General features: G+C 52.4%; 1 protein-coding gene across 4 annotated transcripts in view; it reads right to left on the bottom strand.

Moving 5' to 3' along the window:
- Positions 1-2,093: 2,093 nt before the first annotated feature.
- The window catches only part of gab1 (GRB2-associated binding protein 1), a 37,697-nt gene continuing 21,397 nt past the window's right edge, over positions 2,094-18,393 (bottom strand). Inside the window, exons 2-12 of one of the 4 annotated variants that reach the window (XM_084454269.1) lie at positions 18,174-18,302; positions 17,788-17,953; positions 14,594-14,831; positions 12,327-13,021; positions 10,525-10,619; positions 10,035-10,344; positions 8,623-8,712; positions 7,269-7,362; positions 6,457-6,580; positions 4,123-4,251; positions 2,094-4,030 (exon numbers count right to left, since the gene is read on the bottom strand). In XM_084454269.1, coding sequence (XP_084310395.1) covers positions 3,872-4,030; positions 4,123-4,251; positions 6,457-6,580; positions 7,269-7,362; positions 8,623-8,712; positions 10,035-10,344; positions 10,525-10,619; positions 12,327-13,021; positions 14,594-14,831; positions 17,788-17,953; positions 18,174-18,302 — 2,229 coding nt within the window. In that variant the 3' untranslated portion in view covers positions 2,094-3,871. The remainder of the gene's footprint in view (positions 4,031-4,122; positions 4,252-6,456; positions 6,581-7,268; positions 7,363-8,622; positions 8,713-10,034; positions 10,345-10,524; positions 10,620-12,326; positions 13,022-14,593; positions 14,832-17,787; positions 17,954-18,173; positions 18,303-18,393) is intronic. The other 3 variants (XM_084454271.1, XM_084454272.1, XM_084454270.1) reach the window with 3 other exon arrangements.

Below are 18,393 nucleotides of genomic sequence, written 5' to 3'. Positions count from 1 at the left end.
CACACACACATTACACATCCATATGAACAAACACACATTAAAACATGCGCATACACACACACAAATGCACAGATACATCCATATGAAAATACACACACACACACGTGCATACACACACACAAACGAGTGAAATGTGGAGTTGCTGGTGAAACCCACTCCACAAAGGAGCGCTGACAGTCCCTCCAAGGGGGCCGTCCCTATTGGCGCAAGCTCGAGACCAGGGTTCTAATCCCGCCCTGGACATGTTGACATGTTGAAGCGTATGAGGTACACATCCATAGATTCAAGATTTCTTTATTTGTCACAGGTACCTACAGGTGTAGTCACAGTGAAGCTGCCGACTCCAAGATGATGCTCAATAACAGATGGACTCCATATGAACACACACACACACACACACACACACACACACCTCCGTGAGGAGTTAAAGTGGGTATAGGCCTATACTGTGGGTCCATGGATAAAGAAGTGGGTATCCTCCGTAACCTATAGGCTACCCTCTCCACTACACCTTCGCGAGGAGCAGCATACGTACGGTATGTCGTGTATAAGGAAGGACTGGATTGAGGACCTGTGTGGAATGCATACATCTTGGTCACATTAAATCCCCACAGAGGAGTTTTACGTTTAGCTGCCGCTGGGAATCTCGGGGTTCAAGTGAGTGATATACAACCGCGCCTTAAGGTTACGCAGCTGCACGCCGGGCTGATGGAGTAGCTCTCTGCTAGAACCGGAGATTTAAGAGGGTGTCCTGGTTTATTGTTGACCATACAGGCCTGTGGGTTGGACACGAAGTTGTGTAAAAACGATAGGTTCACCGCAGGGACCCCCTGGAGCGCCACAACAGTAACGCTACATTAAACTGTAACCTTGAAGTGACCCTATAACTCACCACCTTAAAGATACTCTCCTTCTTTACCGGATGTTTCCTTTGAGTTAGGGGACCAGTGACAGGCGGTGCATTTGTCTTTCTCTTCGGGAAGAGTGCGGCTGGGCTACAGCTGCTCTTTAGACGGAGCAACATGTGGAGGAGCTGCTCCTCTCAAGCCCCAGTCTGCTGCAGTATCCTGCATCACACTTCACCAGAGAAACCCCGGCTCTGGTTTGTCAAGCAACAGCGCCGCCTAGTGCTGCATTAGTGAACGACCGCAAGAATGACTGACGATGACTAGTGCTTTAGGCTACTTGCTTCCTTCTCCAAAAGAAACCAATCTGGTAACAAATTAAAGTCAGAACCGGTGGCCAAAGAAATTGAAACGAATACCTTTCCAAATCACACTGTTGTTCAAGAATGCAAAAAAACATAACGCTCTCTCTCTCTGTCTGCTCCCCCTCAGCCAGTTTCACAACACTGTAAATAAGAATTTGTTCTTAATGACTCGCCTGTTGAAATAAAGGTTAAATAATAAATACAACTCGAAGAAAATGATGGCTCCGGCTTTCCACACTAATTCCAATCCAAGGATTTACACGTATCAGTCAGTCGTATCAAACTAGCAGCATGACAAGGTTGTAAAATTACAGGATGTGAGGAGAGAGAGAGAGGGAGAGAGAGAGAGAGAGACTGCCATCCCTCCGGTCTCACCTGCGAGAGAAGGAAATGCGCAAAAGAAATCTGGAGTGCAATCAATCAATCAATCAATCAATCCCACGGAGTGACACAGCGCCACTTATAAAACATTCGGGCAACTTAAGTTGGGCTACTGTACCTCTCTCTTTCATCCGTGACATTTTTATAAAAGCTTAAAATATACAGAACAATACAGAATGTGACTGATGTGTAAATTGTAGCATTTGAGATCCACAAGAGCAATTGCAAGTTGATGGAGTGAGCACTCAATCTAAAAGAGAGGGAACAGGTAATCGTCGACTGAGGAGTTATAGCCTATACGCCTTGAGACTAGAGGGACGGTCGCCATTAATGGTGAGAAACGGATAGGAAATTGTGTGCGGCCGTCAGGAACGTCACAGCTCTCTAAAAGCACAGATAAATACGTAAACACGGACGATTCATAAAAGGTATTTTTATTTAGTTTACTTTCAAATGACATTTTTCCACTTTTGATTCATTAAAAAAAAGATTAAGCATCGATGTTTGCGGCTCGCCTCGACCGAGCTGCAGTGAGGTGTGTATGTGTGTGCGCGTGCGTGCGTGCGTGTCTAATATTCAAAGGACAGTAGGCACAGTTTTCAATTCAAAATGATACATGCTGGAATAGCAGGTGCAAAATATATACAGCCAATATTTTATTCAGATACAACACATGCCGAGGACTTCAGAATGAGGGCAGGAGAGTTAGCCAAGCAGAGGAATAATTCAAAAGTCTTCTTCGGTTTTTGGAGGCGAAAAATATCATAATCTTTCACTATTTACACTATAAGAGACATAAACAGGTGTCTATATAAGGCAAGCGAATAATTTCCCCATAAAATGTGTGTAGATAGATCCATCTGAAATAAATTAAAACCCTAGAGAAGAGTGCATTGACGCGCCATCAGTCAGGGAACGAGTACATCCAAACTGACTGGCCGGCGGTTGTCCAGAAGAAAGTTAATGTACAGCACTTGTTGTTACTAAACTATCAAATCTTAGTTTTTAATCATTATTCCGCGGACACTGGATCATACTTGGAACGGAAAACACCACTGGAAATAACTAAAAAAATAAATTAGATGGATAGCTAAATTAGTAATGGATTTTCTAATGAGTACCTGATTTTCATTCTGTCCTCACACCCAAGTCTTGATACCTTGCATAACTCACAGAGGGCCAGGGCTCTCTGTTAAAAGCTGTCACAGTCTTTAAAGTCCTCTCACTGGTCCGGATACAAACGAGGCCAGAGGATTCTACCCTGCAGAATCCACACACGCGCACGCACACACTCTTTCTCTCACACACACGCACGCACGCACACACCTCAGAGGTGAACACACTGGCTGTGGCAGACAAATAAATGACACGTTTCCATTTATATACAAAACACTTCTGTACAGTCTCTCTCCTGCGTTTCCTCTCGCGAGTGTAAAGCACTTCCTGCAAAAACCACTCAGCCAATCCCCTCAGGCTTCTAGTCAAATTCTAGAACTTTGATGTGTTGCATTTCATCACAGGAACCTTGCATTGCATTGAAACAAGTTTAACTTTTCATTTTTTTACCAAGAGATCTGGATCTTAGCGATGATTATTACAATGTTTTGGATAAGTAGTAGCCTCGCAGAACAGAAATCACCATTTCTAACCAGCGACAAAACAAAACAACAACAGAAAACATAATAGGCAACCTTGGCAGTCAAGTGTTAAATGGGAACAAGTCTTGCAGTCTAAATTCCTATCATCTCAACCACGCTCAAGGTAAGTCTCCACCCCTGCGGTATTGGTGGTTCCAATTCTAAACAACAGCGTTCTCTCGACGTCCTCTGGACGGCGACTCGACGACGTTCCCCTCCCGCCGTTATTCCGGCGGCGAGAACGTAGAGCGAAGCCGACGGCAGTGAGCGAGCCTTTCAGACGGATACGTGGCGCTCTGTCGGCGTGGCGTGGCGCGGCCGTGTCTCTGGTCAACCCCGTCCCTCCATCCCTCCGGCCTTCCGTCTGCGCTCCTACTGCATACAGCTTATTTATTTATTATTATTATTATTATTATTATTATTATTCCTGGCCCATACCCCTCCAAGCCACTAGGGGGGGCGCTGTGCTGGGCTGTCCTGTCCTCAGACCCATGGCAGTGTAAACTAATGACGCGGAGGTCCGCTGGCCCCTGCAGACAGACTGGGGGCGTCTAGGGTGAGGAGGAGGAGGAGGCCAGAGCCTGGGGGCCGGAGAGGCGTCGGTGGCCCAGCGTGGGGGGGGGGAGGGGGTTGACGCTGGGGGTCACTTGGGCCCTTTGGTGGGGGTGTCGGTCTCGGTGGACTGGCGTCCGTCGTTCCAGGCTTCGCGGGTGCTCTTCAGGGCCTGCGTGCGCTGCTGGTCCACCACCACGTAGTCCACGCGCTCGTCAGACGCCGCCATGCCCGTCCCGTTGCTCTTCTTCTGGAGACGCGCGCACACACACACACACACACAAAGGGTTAACCTCATGGTATTGGGGTGTGTGTGTGTGTGTGTGAGTGTACAGGTCTTACCTTCCTAGGCGGGGTGGATTTTCCAGGGTCCAGGTCCAGATCCAGGTACTCCACCTGCTTGTCTCCTTTGGGCTTCACCATGGGGCTGCTCCCCCCATCTGCGGTCATGGGAGCTCCCAACTTCATGTTCTGGAAGCCCAGAGAGGAACGGTCAAAGTGCTGAATGGGGGTGTCAGGCAAGGTCACTGCTTAGCAGACCTGGGTCAAACACATTTGTCCAACCGTCTAGTTGAGGTGTATAAATCAAGCACACCTCAAGATACTTGTTGATACCCAGGTGTGCAGTTCAGTAGCCAGTCACACACACAAATACATTCTACAGCATGAGGCTACATTAATGCTACGCTAGGAGTGGCTAAGAGTATTAAAACTATGATGGTGACAGAACTACAGCATGTACTGAAACTACTTTGCAGCTCTAGTCGTAACACAAGGATCACTTCTTTTCAGTACAAGTCACTCCCGTCACTCAAACCCAAACACAGAGGGGTTTTGTGCGCTAAGATTGTGGTCGGGTTTTTTTTTCTGTTCTGGGGGAGGGGGCGGGGCGGGGGGGGGGGGGGTGCGTTTAGGTTGTGGAACCTGGCGGCGCCCCTGCTCACCTCCTCTACGGTGTCAAGGTCCTCCATCTCCCTCCTAACAGGGGTAATGGGGACGGTGCAGTAGAAGGACTCCTCTCTACAGGGCAGCCAGGAGAGGAGAGGAGGAGGAGAGAGGAGAGGAGGAGAGAGGAGAGGAGAGGAGAGGAGAGGAGAGGAGAGGAGAGGAGAGGAGAGGAGAGGAGAGGAGAGGAGAGGAGAGGAGAGGAGAGGAGAGGAGAGGAGAGGAGAGGAGAGGAGAGGAGAGGAGAGGAGGAGAGGTGGAGAGGAGAGGTGGAGAGAAGAGAGGATCGGAGAACAGAGGCGGAGAGGCGAAAGGAGGCGTGAGGTAGAGAGAAGAGAGGAACGGAGAGGAGAAGTGGAGAGGAGAGAGGAGAGGTGGAGGAGAGGCGAGGTGGAGGAGAGGAGAGATGGAGGAGAGGAGACAATCAGAAGAAATCCAGGAAAACGGGATAGAGGGATGACAGCAGACGGGGACTAGGAGAAAGGCAGAGTCCATGAGTGATGAAGGAACAGAGAGCAGACATAATATCAAGGCAAAGAAAGGAGAAGAATAAAACGGTTGTCAAGGCAAGACAAAGAATGGAACAAAACACAAAATCAAACTCAATCGCAGAAAGAAAAGGACCCATTTCCGTCCGATGTATTATATTACCGCTTAGTCAATGTACTGCATTAAGATTTCAATAAATATCCATCAACCCTCTTTTCTGTTGCAGAGAAAAGCTACTGGGTGATGTTCAAAAGCAATCAGCATCGTACACAATGAACCCCAGTTCCAAATGATATCCACCCCCCGAGCAGGCGACGAAAATGGGTCCTTGAAAAGAATCACTTGATAAAACGACAAGCGAAAAACAAGAGCAAAAGAGGGATACCTGAGGGAGGGAAAAACCAAGAAGAGAAAAAGAGAGAGAAGCAAGATGACGAGACGCCGGGGCGGGGAGGAGGGAAGAGGGAGGTGGGGGTGTGTCCAGGAGTCCTTCTGTGGCAGCCGCTGGTCTGCCCATGTTAGATGGTGACCAGGAGAGCGGGCGCGATGGTACTGGACCAACGCTAGCGGAGTGTTGGAAATACAGACTCAACGCCGGGGGCGGAGGTTTCTCAGAGTAACTAACTCAACCCCGGAAATCTACCGCCTGGACCCATCTATCATTCTGGGTATTACAAAGTCCCTGCAGCATAGATTCATCCAAAAGTACCAGGATTAAAGTGGATTACTTAACATTCGTATCGATTTGCAGTTATACTGTTTGTGAATTGATTGATTGGTTCCTATTGCTTCCATTGCTATCCAACATTTGAACTTTAAAATGTATCTGGATGAAAATGTATCTGTACAATGGTACTGTATGAAAACATGTTTAGATATATAATATAATAGATAGATATATAAAACAACATATAAAACGTGAACCTGAGAGAGTTCTCAGGCGTGTGGAGGTAGACTGGTGTAACGTCAGGGCAGATATCTACAGTTTTTGAAAACTATGTGTAAAGCGTGTGTGTGTGTGTGTGTGTGTGTGTGTGTGTGTGTGTGTGAGTGTGTGAGTGTGTGAGTGCGACTGTGAGTATGTGTGTGTGTGTGTGTGTGTGTGTGTGTGTGAGTGTGTGAGTGTGTGAGTGCGAGTGAGTATGTGTGTGTGTGTGTGAGTGTGTGTGTGTGTGTGTGTGTGTGTGTGTGTGTGTGTGTGTGTGGGTGTGTGTGTGTGTGTGTGTGTGAGTCAGTACATACGGGCTCGTCTGTGGACATGTTAGAGACCATGGGAACATAGTTCTCCTCACAGTCCTCTGAGTCAGTGCTGGAGGCCGTGCTAAGCACCGACGGAGGTCTGGGGGGCATGAGGAACCTGGAGGGACTGGAGCACCAGCACAGCTGTTACACACACACACTCACACACACACACACACACACACACTCATACATGTAGCTAACAAACACACACACACACTGCTGAGAGTGTTGGAAAAGTCACACACTCATAGGTACGGAACACACACCTACACACACATACAAACACACAGTCATGCACGCATATAGTCGCTCACACACAAACACACACACACACACACACACAAGACAAAGCACCACATGTGTGGGCCGATAAAAGAGTTCCCTGCAGCTTTCAAAGAGTCCACACAAAACTGGGAGACAAGCCAATCCACTTCCTACATGCATCATCCCCTCTGGATGAGGGCATACGGAGCACACACACGTCTAACACCTACAGTACTGTTACTGGTTATGAAGTGACTAAGGTAATGAGTTAGTACACCATTCTATTCTAACCTCACACAGGCCCCACCCCAATACTCTAACGATGCATCCTTCCTTCCTCCATTCCTCAAATCACTGATCTGACATGAAAGGGATTGATCTAAACAGATTTTTACACAGCTGCCACCAATCCAGTCCATGTCAGATCAGTGATTTTCACAGGAGGGGGGATGTTGCACTGCTAGAGATTCCAAACAGGACCCCATGACCTCTCACAGGAGAGGTGAGAGGTCATGAGGTCAGGGATTATAAGGAGATCGGACACTTACTCCCGGGCGAATGACCTGGTGACGGGCGAGCGGACGGGCGCGCACGGCTCCTCCCACTCCGGCAGCGGCTTGATCTCCAGGGGGGCGGGTTTAGCTGCGACAGGGGCAATCATCTGTCAATCACTCATATTATGACACGACATCACAGTACAATTATTCTTCATCACAGTAGTGAAATAATCTTCAATATAGAGGGTTCGGGAGCCGTCTGTGCTTTATTTGACCAGTAGAGGGAGCTGAGGGCCATATTATCACTCAACCCAAAGTCTGATTATATGCTTTTGTTTTTACCCCCAATTAGGGACCTCACTATTGGGTGTCCACAGCTAATAAAAGTTAAACATTCCAGCATGGTTGACAAAGAGCCCAAACCTGGCATCCCACCACATCTGGCAACCCGCTACAGTTACTAATTTGCCACAATTTCAGCAGGCTGGCTGGAACGCACACCATCTGCTGATGTCTGGACAACATCGTGGAACAGGCCTGTCTCTATCGCAGAAGCACATTTACACACAATGGGGCATAACCAGAGAATGGGAGCACAGCTGATCCTCTCTGAAGTAGACAATGCGAGAGAAGACATCAATGCAGAAGGGCATGCCGACAGGTGTTAGGTGTTACGAGTACAAGGACGAATGGGTCAGGTGTGTGTGTGTTTGTGATGTGTGTGAATGTGTGTGTGTGTGTGTGAAGTGTGTGTCTCATACTAGCATCAAGGTCCATCTTTTATGAGATGTTATCTCCCCTCAATTTCCTGAGGTGGGAGGAGAGACGGTCCTTCTCCCCCACCTGCCAATCAGATCCCAGGATGTCGGCGTGGCGACGAGATAGGTGGTTAGAGGCGGGAGTGTTACGACGCAGTCACACACAGACAGGAGAGGAAACGCACTCACAGCTGTTCTGGAGGGTTAGTTGATGGTTGAAGGTGCGAGGGTCTCTCGGTGAGGAGAGGGGTAACAACATTATTGGAAGAGTTATGGCTTCCTGAGGCCTGTTAGGTCAGCTCTGTCATATTAATATGATTATGTGTATAATCATATTACACACACGCGCGCACACACACACTGTACACACACAGTATTCAAGAAAAGGACCTTTGCCTGGCCTAAACAGACTGACATCACATTTCCCATAATGCATTTAGGTGTTTCGACGGAGGACGGAGCTCGACCCAACAGGCCTCGGGACAGCCCCGGGGCCGTCCCACAATGCACCACAGCCGGCATGCGTCGAGTCGGGAGTGCGTGCGGATACTCCCAAGAGGAGAGAGTGGAGACATGAGGTGGTCTTTCAGAACAAGATGGCAGTTTAGGTGTTTGGTTTTGTCGTCTCCCCCGGAGTCGGTACCTACCCTTGCGTCGTCTTGAGAACTCGCCTACGGTCTGGGAGTCGGTTCGCTCTAAACCGACCCCCTTCGCCCGTATGACCTTAGGGCTCTGACCTGGTTGGTGGAAGAAGACTTTGCTCAGTAACACACAACGTCAAACCCCGGCAGTGACATCATCAGCGGCCCCCTGCTTTGACCTCCGCCATGCAAAAGCGGAGAAACAGGACGCGGCTTAGCAACGGCAACAACCCCGCTTGTACCTACCCCTCCCCTCTCTCCCTCCCTCCCTCCCTCCCACCCACCTATCAGCCGGGGGCGTACTTAGGCAGGGCTATCGCCACGGCGGCGCTGGACCCCGACATATCCCATAATGCACTTCAACGCCTTCAGCCTCACATGACGCCACGCACAGCACCAAACAAGGAGAGAGAGGGAGAGAGGGAGAGAGAAAGGGAGGAAAAGAGAGGGAGCCAGAGAGGGAGAGAGAGAGAAAAGAAGATGGATGCCACCAGGAAGTGAAAGCTCTGTGTTGGGGCAGCTGGGAGGAAGTTGCAGTCAGAGGCCCACGGTTATGATGACCAGCTTTCCAGATAAGACCTCCTGGACTTAGTCCTTCGTTTGATCGCAGAATTCTCTCTCTCTCTCCCCCTCTCTCTCTCTCCCTCCCTCCACCTCTCCCTCCCTCCACCTCTCCCTCCCTCCCAGGCTGTAATTCCCCCTATCCCAGTAAGCTCTAGCTGGACTGTGGCTTCACCGCCATCAAAGGCTTCCTTTCAGCCTGGGGACACAATGGGGACGGGGGTGACCGCTCTGGGCTCTGGGCGCAGGGACCCGGCCCCTCTCTCTCCCGAAAAGCCCCAGAGAGGCCCCTCTAGCCTGGGCACAAACATCCCTTTGACTGGGGCGGGGGGGGGGGGGTGGAGGATGGAGGGGGTGGTGAGATGGGCACTAGCTACCGTCCGCTAAAAAGGACAGGATGAGGAGAGGAGAGGAGAGGAGAGGAGAGGAGAGGAGAGGAGAGGAGAGGAGAGGAGAGGAGAGGAGAGGAGAGGAGAGGAGAGGAGAGGAGAGGAGAGGAGAGGAGAGGAGAGGAGAGGAGAGGAGGTGGGAGACCTGCAGATAGCCGATGACCGGGCGCCACGCCTGGTTTCATGACCGTGAGCCAGTGCAGGGGTCAGAGGCAGGTCAGAGGTCAGAGAGTGTGGAAACCGACGGGGAGAAGTAGAGCTGGGTGTGTTGAAGCAAGGTAAGCTTGTTATCGTTCACCGACACGTGCGTACACACACACACCTGGCCCCCGGAAGTGACTCAGCAACACACACACACACACACACACACACATCTCCATCCCCACATAGACACACACACGCCGCCCAACCTACATACACACATACGCTGCCCCACCTACACACACACGCGCCCGCCCCCTTGCTCACCTTTGCGGTCGGGTTTGAGGTTGCGGTCCACGGGCGGCGGCTGGCACTCGTTGGCCAGCAGGGGGCGGCGCGGCGGCGTCTTGGGGCTGGAGCGGAAGCCCATGTGGGCCGGCGGGGGCACCTGCTTCCCCAGGGAGGAGAACTCCGCCGTGCCCGGCGTCATGGGCACGTAGTTGGGCTCCTGGATGGGCTCGGCCAGCCCGCCGCCAGAATGGTGGTGCGACGGCGAGTTGGCGCTCATGGGCACGTAGTTCTGGTCCACCTCCTCCGCCGACTGGCTGCCCACCAACGGCATCATGCCTTTGTTTTTCTGGAGGCGCACACGCACGCGCACGCACGCACACACACACACACACGCACACACACGGAAAGATATGAGAGAAAGCCTATATCTTCAACTAAGATCTTTTGGTTTCCATTGACATATGTGATGGTACTCCTCGTTCCTAGTGGCGACCCTACGCGGTCCGGACCGGCGGACGATACTCACGAAGTAGCTGTTGAAGCTCTCGTTGAAGTCGAACGAGCAGCTCTTCTCGGAGGGAAAGGAGCGCGGGATGTCGTAGCAGTCCTGGGATCCGTAGTCTGACGCCAACAGGAAGCCACACGAGAAAAAAAGACAACTTCAGAAAAGAGGCGGGAAGAGTCAGGTTATATACGCAGCGGCCGGCACGTTCGAGTCCGTTTCCCCCGTTTCGAGTGCCAAGCCGCTGTGGGGTGGTTGTTTTTTTAACGTAATAGCTCGGTACTTGACTTCGCTCCATTTCGCCTCCTTAATGGACGTTGAGCTGCCGCCCGGATCATCGATCATGCAGACGGACGGACGGGAGAGCAGAGAGCAATTAGACCCATCCCCATGTCGGAGGCATTAGTGGGATATTCTAACCTAATGTCAATGACAGTCAGCCTAATATCATCCGGTGTCAGACAAACCCCAGCGCTTCATCAACGTCGGCGTGCGTCAACGATTCAGGACTGCCAACCAGCCCACCCCCGAGTTGATTAATGGAAATCGTCACTTGTTCAAAGGCTACTCTACATAGATTTAGGGCAGCGTTAAAACAAAATAGTAATACCATCAAATGATTCAGAATCGATTCATGAATCCCAAAATCGATCTTTTATTTAATGAATGAATGAATAAATGAAGGAATGAATAATTCATTCATTCATTCATTTTTGGAAATCAGTATCGATACCCAGGCCTAGTATTGATGTGTTGCATAACTTGGCAGTCATGTAATTAAGGTTACAGCAAAAAAAACAGGTTTTAGTAACACTAACTGAATCGATATTGAATCGAATCAAATTGAATCGTGATAATCGATTCTGAACCTTGTGAATCGGAATCGAATCGATACCCAGCCCTACATAGAATATCACGCATCCAGAACATGTTTGTACTATGGGAGGAGGAAGGAGGGGGTAAGGTCTAGGACATGTGCAGTACATCTCTGTATGTAATAATTACTAGCTTTACAGGTTTCACCACTGCTAAGTGTGCAGGTCGGGGTCGGACTCCGGGACAATGTTTGATCTGTAACCTCGGAGGATCTGTGTGAATGATTGTCCTCATCCACGGAAAACAACGGCGAGGATGTAATACCACCGGTCAACACAAGAGGGGGCTGTGGGGCGAGGACTCTGGCGATCAGTGATCATCCGAAGAAGAAGAAGAAGTTAGGAGTTTAGATAAGAGATTACCTTCAAGGGTTGCGTTCCAATTCGCATACTTCCATACAATATAGTATGCCAAAAAAGAAAAGGAAAAAAGGAAGGATACTATAGGGTAGTATGTCCCAATACATAGTATGCCAAATGCAGTACGACAAAAAAATACCAGGAGGTCCTACTACATCTGGTCGTATTTTGCAGTTTGCAAGCCAGCAGACTTTTCTAGCTATTCTGATCCACAATCCATTGCCAGTGGCGACAGCTGTGGACGAATGTCTCTTTATGGATAGCGACGAGTGGGAACAAAGGTGCAATGTACCGAGTAACGCGTGCAAAGTACGTCCTTTCTAGGGGCAGCTGTAGTACGTACTGAAAGAAAAAAGTAGAAGTATGTGATTCAGAACGCAGCCCATGAGAGGAAGGAAGGAAGGAAGGAAGGAAGGAAGGAAGGAAGGAAGGAAGGAAGGAAGGAAGGAAGGAAGGAAGGAAGGAAGGAAGGAAGGAAGGAACGAACGAACGAACGAACGAACGAACGAACGATGCACTTGAAGACGATACATTTTTGACCTGGTCAAAAGGCGTCTGTCAGGTCCCCCCCCGTCTCCCTGACCGGCGTACCTTTGCGGAGGCGGGAGGAGTCCATGGTGCCGATGGTGTTGCTGCGCAGCGCCTTCCCGCCCACGCCCGTGGGCACGCAGTAGTTCCCGTCCGTCTCCGACACCGAGCGCGGCACGCAGTACGTGTCCGTGGGCGAGCGCTCGGCCGGAGGGGGCGGCGGGGGCCCCGACGAGGAGCCGAGGTGGGGCTTGGGGGGCCGGGGGGGCGGGACGTCCCCTCCCCCCTCGGACCCCCCCGTCACCCCGGAGATGGAGGACACCGACGAGGGAGCGGTCCGGGGCACCTGATAGGTGCAGTTGCTCCCGGGCGTGGGCGGGATGTCGTAGCTGATCGACAGGTTCCGCAGGTGCGTCTCTATGGACGGCTTCCGCGACGGCGTGTTGAAGACGTAGAGCTCGCCGCCGCCGTCGTTGTCGTGGGGGCCGGCGGACGGCGAGGAGGCGGACTTGGGGAGGAGCACGGTGTCCTGGGAGTAGCTCCGGGGGAGGAGGTAGAGGCCGGAGGCGTCGGCCGAGAGCGAGGCGCCGCGCGACGGCGGCGAGTCGTAGATGGAGGCGGGGCCGGGGCCGGCGAAGAAGCCGTTGTGGGAGGCGTGCTTGGAGGAGGAGGTGGAGGAGGTGGGCGTGCGCTGGGAGGGGAGGTTGTCGTTGAGGTCCGTCTCTGACGAGGTGGACTTGGAGCACTCGGCGTAACCTCTGGGAGGGGGAGAGACAGGGGTCAGTGAATGGAGTAGAACATTGATATTATCCCTCTCACACACACACACACACACACACACACACACACACACACACACACACACACACATTCCACAGAGAAAAGAACAAAACACTGTTGACACTCATCTCCTTGGGTGTGAGCGCACACACACACACACACACACACACACACACACACACACACACACACACACACACACACACACACGTTCCGTCACACTTCACTGATGACATGTTGTCCTGTCGGGGGGACGACATCTCTAGCGGGCCGCGGCTCGGCGAGGATAGAGGCGGCCCTATCCCCGGCCCCGCCCACCGGGAGCATGCGGGGGTCACACGTGCCCAACGTTGATCTTTCACCCCGGAAAGTCAAACTGTTTGCGAGCGGTTCCGATTGGTCCAGCCTTCCGGCCGGTCAGAAGGTGAGGGGAGGGTTAATGGGGCGCCGTCACACACGGCGAACCCTGTGTGGAGCGGGGTTAGTTACTCAGGCTGTGTGTTGTTACTGTGAGGTGTGTGTGTGTGTGTGTGTGTGTGTGTGTCTCTACGAGGTGTGTGTATTTGGCATCTGAGTGCATGTTGCGTGTGTGTCTATGAGAGTTAGATTGTGTATTTCACATCTGAGTGTGTGTTGCGTGTGTGTGTGTGTGTGTGTGTGTGTGTGTGTGTGTGCGTGTGTGTGTGTGCGTGTGTGTGTGCGTGTGTGTTACTCCACACTAGCAGGCAGCTCTTATCTCCAGCAGGGGGCCGGCTGACCACTCACAGACTGCCCTGGGGAGGAAGAGGAGGAGGAGGAGGAGGGACAGGCTTGCTCTCACACTCCTCCAGGAGCAAGTACTCCACAGGGGAGGGGCCACCGCGCACCGGACTACAACACACCGGGGAAACATGGGAAATGGAGTCAGATAGAGAGGGAGACAGCAACAGAGAGAAGAAGAAGAAAAGTTTCAAATCCAGGTAGCTCGCGTGGAGCGAGAGAGAAGATGGGAGACCAACTGACACCTGTTTTCAAAAGACGCTGATTGTAAACATGACAGGTCAAGCCACAGAGATGTGAAAGTAGGCTCACGCTGACACAAACCAAAAACACAGACAAAAAACTTGTTTAGAGAGAGAAGTGAGAAAGAGAGAGAGGTGAGAGAGAGAGAGAGAGAGAGGTGAGAGAGAGAGGTGAGAGAGAGAGAGAGAGAGAGAGAGAGGTGAGAGAGAGAGAGGTGAGAGAGAGAGAGGTGAGAGAGAGAGAGAGAGACAGAGAGAGGTGAGAGAGAGAGGTGCCTGAGGTACGCCACAAATAAACAAACAAAAACACAAGAGAAACGCGGAAAGACGATCACCCTACCGCCCTCCTTCAATCATACTACACACCCTCTTCCCTCCCACACACACACCCACACACACACACACACACACACACACACAGACACACACACAGACACACACACAGACACACACACACACACACACACACGCACACACACACACACACACACACACACACACACACACACACACACACAGACACACACACACACACACAAACACACACACCTGTTGGGCTCGGGCTTCTTGCTCTCGCAGTTGGCCAGCCACAGGTAGTCCTGCGGCTCGTCCAGGCTGGACTGGGAGTCCAGGTGTCGCACGCTGACGGGCTGGTAGGGCGGCGGCACGCTGGCCATCACCGCACCCATCACCCCGCCCACGCTGCCCAGCGCCGGGTGAGGGGGCGTGTCCACCACCGAGCCGCCGCTGCCGCCTCCCCCCGACTGGTGGGCCGCCTTCGCAGCTTCTGGGGGAGAGGGGGAGGAGAAGGGGGGGAGGGGAGAGAATGGGGGGGGTGAGGAGGAGGGGGGGGGGGAGAAGAATGGGGGGGGGGGGGGAGAATGAGGATGGGGGGGAGAAGTAGAGAGCGTTACACATACAGAATACAGAGCTGAGGGACGCGATACAATGGAGAGGTGTGTGTGTGTGTGTGTGTGTGTGTGTGTGTGTGTGTGTGTGTGTGTGTGTGTGTGTGAGTGAGTGGTGAGTCACCCTCCTGAAGGACACACACACACACACACACATTCTGTTAACCCACCTACACAGACATTCTGTGAACCTGGTCTATACAAACCACCGACATATGAATGGTTATCCATGCCGGGAGGCCAGCTGTATCAGATCCCTGTCAGGTCACATGGTTCCTAATATTGGGTCTGGGATCCCGGTCGAGTGAAACCACTCAAAAGACAGCAGATGTTGCAAGAATGTGGTATCTGGTGTCAAGAACGCTTCCAATAAAGATATTCTACACTGTCACCTGTTTTAGATGGTCTACAGTGTGATTGTACCTGAGCGATCGGTATACAACCCGGGTGTGTCCCTCTGTGTGTGTGTGTGTGTGTGTGTGTGTGTGTGTGTGTGACTACTGAGCCCTGTACAAAAGCCTCTGCTTCAAATACATACTTCTCAGTGCATGTACACACACAATTATGACATTTACAACAAGACGCACACACACACACGCACACACACAAACACAACCACTTTGAGTGATTCACTGTCTAACGGCCAGCAGGGCTCAAGGCTAACCAAGCAAGTTAAGGTGAATGTGGACATTCCTATCTCTCTCTCCCTCTCTCCCTCTCTATCCCTCCATCTCTCTCTCTCCTCCCCTCCCACTCCTCTTCTTTTATACGCTACACCACCGCACTCTCTCTCTGTATATCCTTCTCTATACAGACCATCTGTAAATTTTATCCAAAGCGCTTTACAATGGCCTCTCATTCACCCATTCACAGACACATTCAGTCACCAATGGCGGCAGTTGCCATGCAAGGTGCTAGCCTGCTCACTGGGAGAGATTTGGGGTTCAGTGTCTTTGCCCAAGGACACTTCGACACGTGGACAGGAGGAGGCGGGATTCGAACCGCCGACCCTACGATCATTGGACGACCCGCTCTACCACTGAGCCACCCCTGTCTCTCCCTCTGTTTGTTTGTCCGTCTCTGTGCTGATTCACCCGGCCGGTGGGAAAGACCCTTCTTCCATCTCCCTCCTCCCAGCCCCCCCGCCCCGCCCTGCTCGCTCGCTGACCTTTCCCCAGCCTCGGTGCACCCTGGCCTGGGCGTGGGAGAGCGGGAGGTGGGGCCTCTGACTTCGCGGCACTGAACGCACCCCCCCCCCCCCCCCACACCCCTCTGTTTGGACTGAGAGACCGGTGGGGAGAGAGAGAGGGAGAGAGAGAGAGAGAGACAGGGAAGAGGAGAGATAGAGAGAGGGAGAGAGAGAGGGAGAGAGAGAGGGAGAGAGAGAGGGAGAGAGGGAAATAGGGAGAGGGAGAGAGAGAGAGAGAGAGAGAGGGAGAGAGAGAGAGAGAGAGAGGGAGAGAGAGAGAGAAATAGGGAGAGTAGCCAAGGTCGTCCTCTTGTAATGGGAGCTGTGTGGCTGCTGTCTCATCACTGACTATGAGCAGTGCTGACACACACACACACTGACACACACACACTGTGACACACACACTGACACACACACACACTCACTTCTCTGCCTGGTTTTAGAAAGATCATATTAAGCGCATGAGGTAGTCCCAGACCCCCCCCCCCCCCACACACACACACACCCGGGACAAACGCCAATGCACTCTCTCTGAGGTCACTGAGGGCTGATAGATCTACCATAACACTACACTGAACCTGCTAGTGTGTGTGTGTTGCGCGCGCGCGCGTGTGTGTGTGCGTGTGCGTGCGTGTGCGTGTGTGTGCGTGCAGGCTAGCTGAGCCGTGGGAGCTGCCTCTGGCCTTGGGAAGGACAAACACTGGTGCTGTTGTCATACCTCAGCAGCAGGACAATCAGAACCACCGACCCACTTCCCTGATTAACACCACATCCTCCACAACAACACCCTGAACACCCACCGCTCCTCCCAACGTCGCGGATCACCATTATTATTAGCAGCATTATTACTAGAAGATAGTATTTGTCCTAAATAAACTAGCAGGTAAAAAGCAAGGTGACGAAGGACAGGAGAGTGGGTTTGAGGGCCGCCCAGACCGCCTGATCTCAAGGCTGCTCCTGCCTGGCTACAAGCTCCCGGATGGAGCAGTGAAAGTGGAGGTTTGCTACAAGCCAGGCAGAGCGAGGCGCCATCACGTGCCAACGGAGTGGAGGAGGGGGGGGTGGGGGGGAGTCTACAGGCCCCTGTTAGTGGCCCCTAATGATGTAGAGAGAGGGAGGGAGGGAGGGAGGAGGAACACAGAGCCTTCACTGGCCCACCATTCTGGTTTGGTGGGCCTGCTGGGGTTAGAGAAAGAGAGAGAGAGAGAGAGAGAGAGAGAGAGAGAGGGGGGTGTTATTTGAGCAACAGAGAGCTGGAACACAGGCTAGCATGTATCCGGGCGCCGCCATCGTTCTCCCTGCCTGTTCAGCGCTCTCTCTCTCTCCTTTGTGCTACGCAGTGAGAACCGCGCCGCAGCCCCCCGAGCTGTAAAACCACCAGGTATTACTGTCTTAGCGCGTGGTGCGTCTCGGCTCGCTGGCTCGCGTCCACAAGTTGCACAAGCCCTAATCGTATAAGTCGGGATTTATCGAGTCACCTTTGCCACAATTTCACACAAAAAAAAGGAGACAAACCCTTTGTCGAAATTACTGTTTTGGGTTCCGGGGCTTAGGAGACGGCAGAGACGGGACGCGGCCCCCTCTGATTGGCTAAACCCCCCCACCGCCAGCGGCACCCCACGCCCCGCCCCCCTGCGGCTGCTTACCGTCGTCGGTGGGGTTGAAGCCGCAGATGTCGCAGATGTAGCGCACCCACTTGTTCATGTCGTCCTCCGTGTCGGCGACGAGGTAGAAGACGCGGTCGATGGTCTTGATGTCGAAGATGAAGCTGTGCTCCAGGTCCTTCTTGTTGAACGTCAGACCCGCGTCCACCTGGGGGGGGGGGGGGGGGCACACAAACACGATGGGGGACAACGGGAGTTAGCGCCTGGCCTGGACCCCCCCTCTCCCCCCATATCACCTCGGCGGCGCCGGCTGTAGCGATAGCTACCGTGACATTGTGTGAACGGCAGAGTGGGGGAAGGGGCGTTCCCATTTGGGACGCCGGAAACCGGCTTCGTCTGAATCGTTTCGCCGGACGGCGTTCGTTTACCTGTTCGCACAGGTTGAGGTCGATCACGCGGATGGGCTTCTTGGCGTGGTCATTCTTATAGTACTCCAACACGTCTGGGTCCCCCGTCAGACGCCCGCTGCGGAGAATGAACCACCGCTTCTTCCATGCCTGGAGAGAGAGAGACATAGAGATAGAGAGAGAGACATAGAGAGAGAGAGAGCGAGAGAGAGAGAGACATAGAGAGAGACATAGAGAGAGA

The sequence above is a fragment of the Borostomias antarcticus genome (assembly GCF_949987555.1).
Source record: "Borostomias antarcticus genome assembly, chromosome: 20".
In the NCBI taxonomy this organism is placed as follows: Eukaryota; Metazoa; Chordata; class Actinopteri; order Stomiiformes; family Stomiidae; genus Borostomias; species Borostomias antarcticus.
Note: the sequence above shows the minus strand (reverse complement) of the source record. Positions and strands in the feature narration are given on the sequence as shown.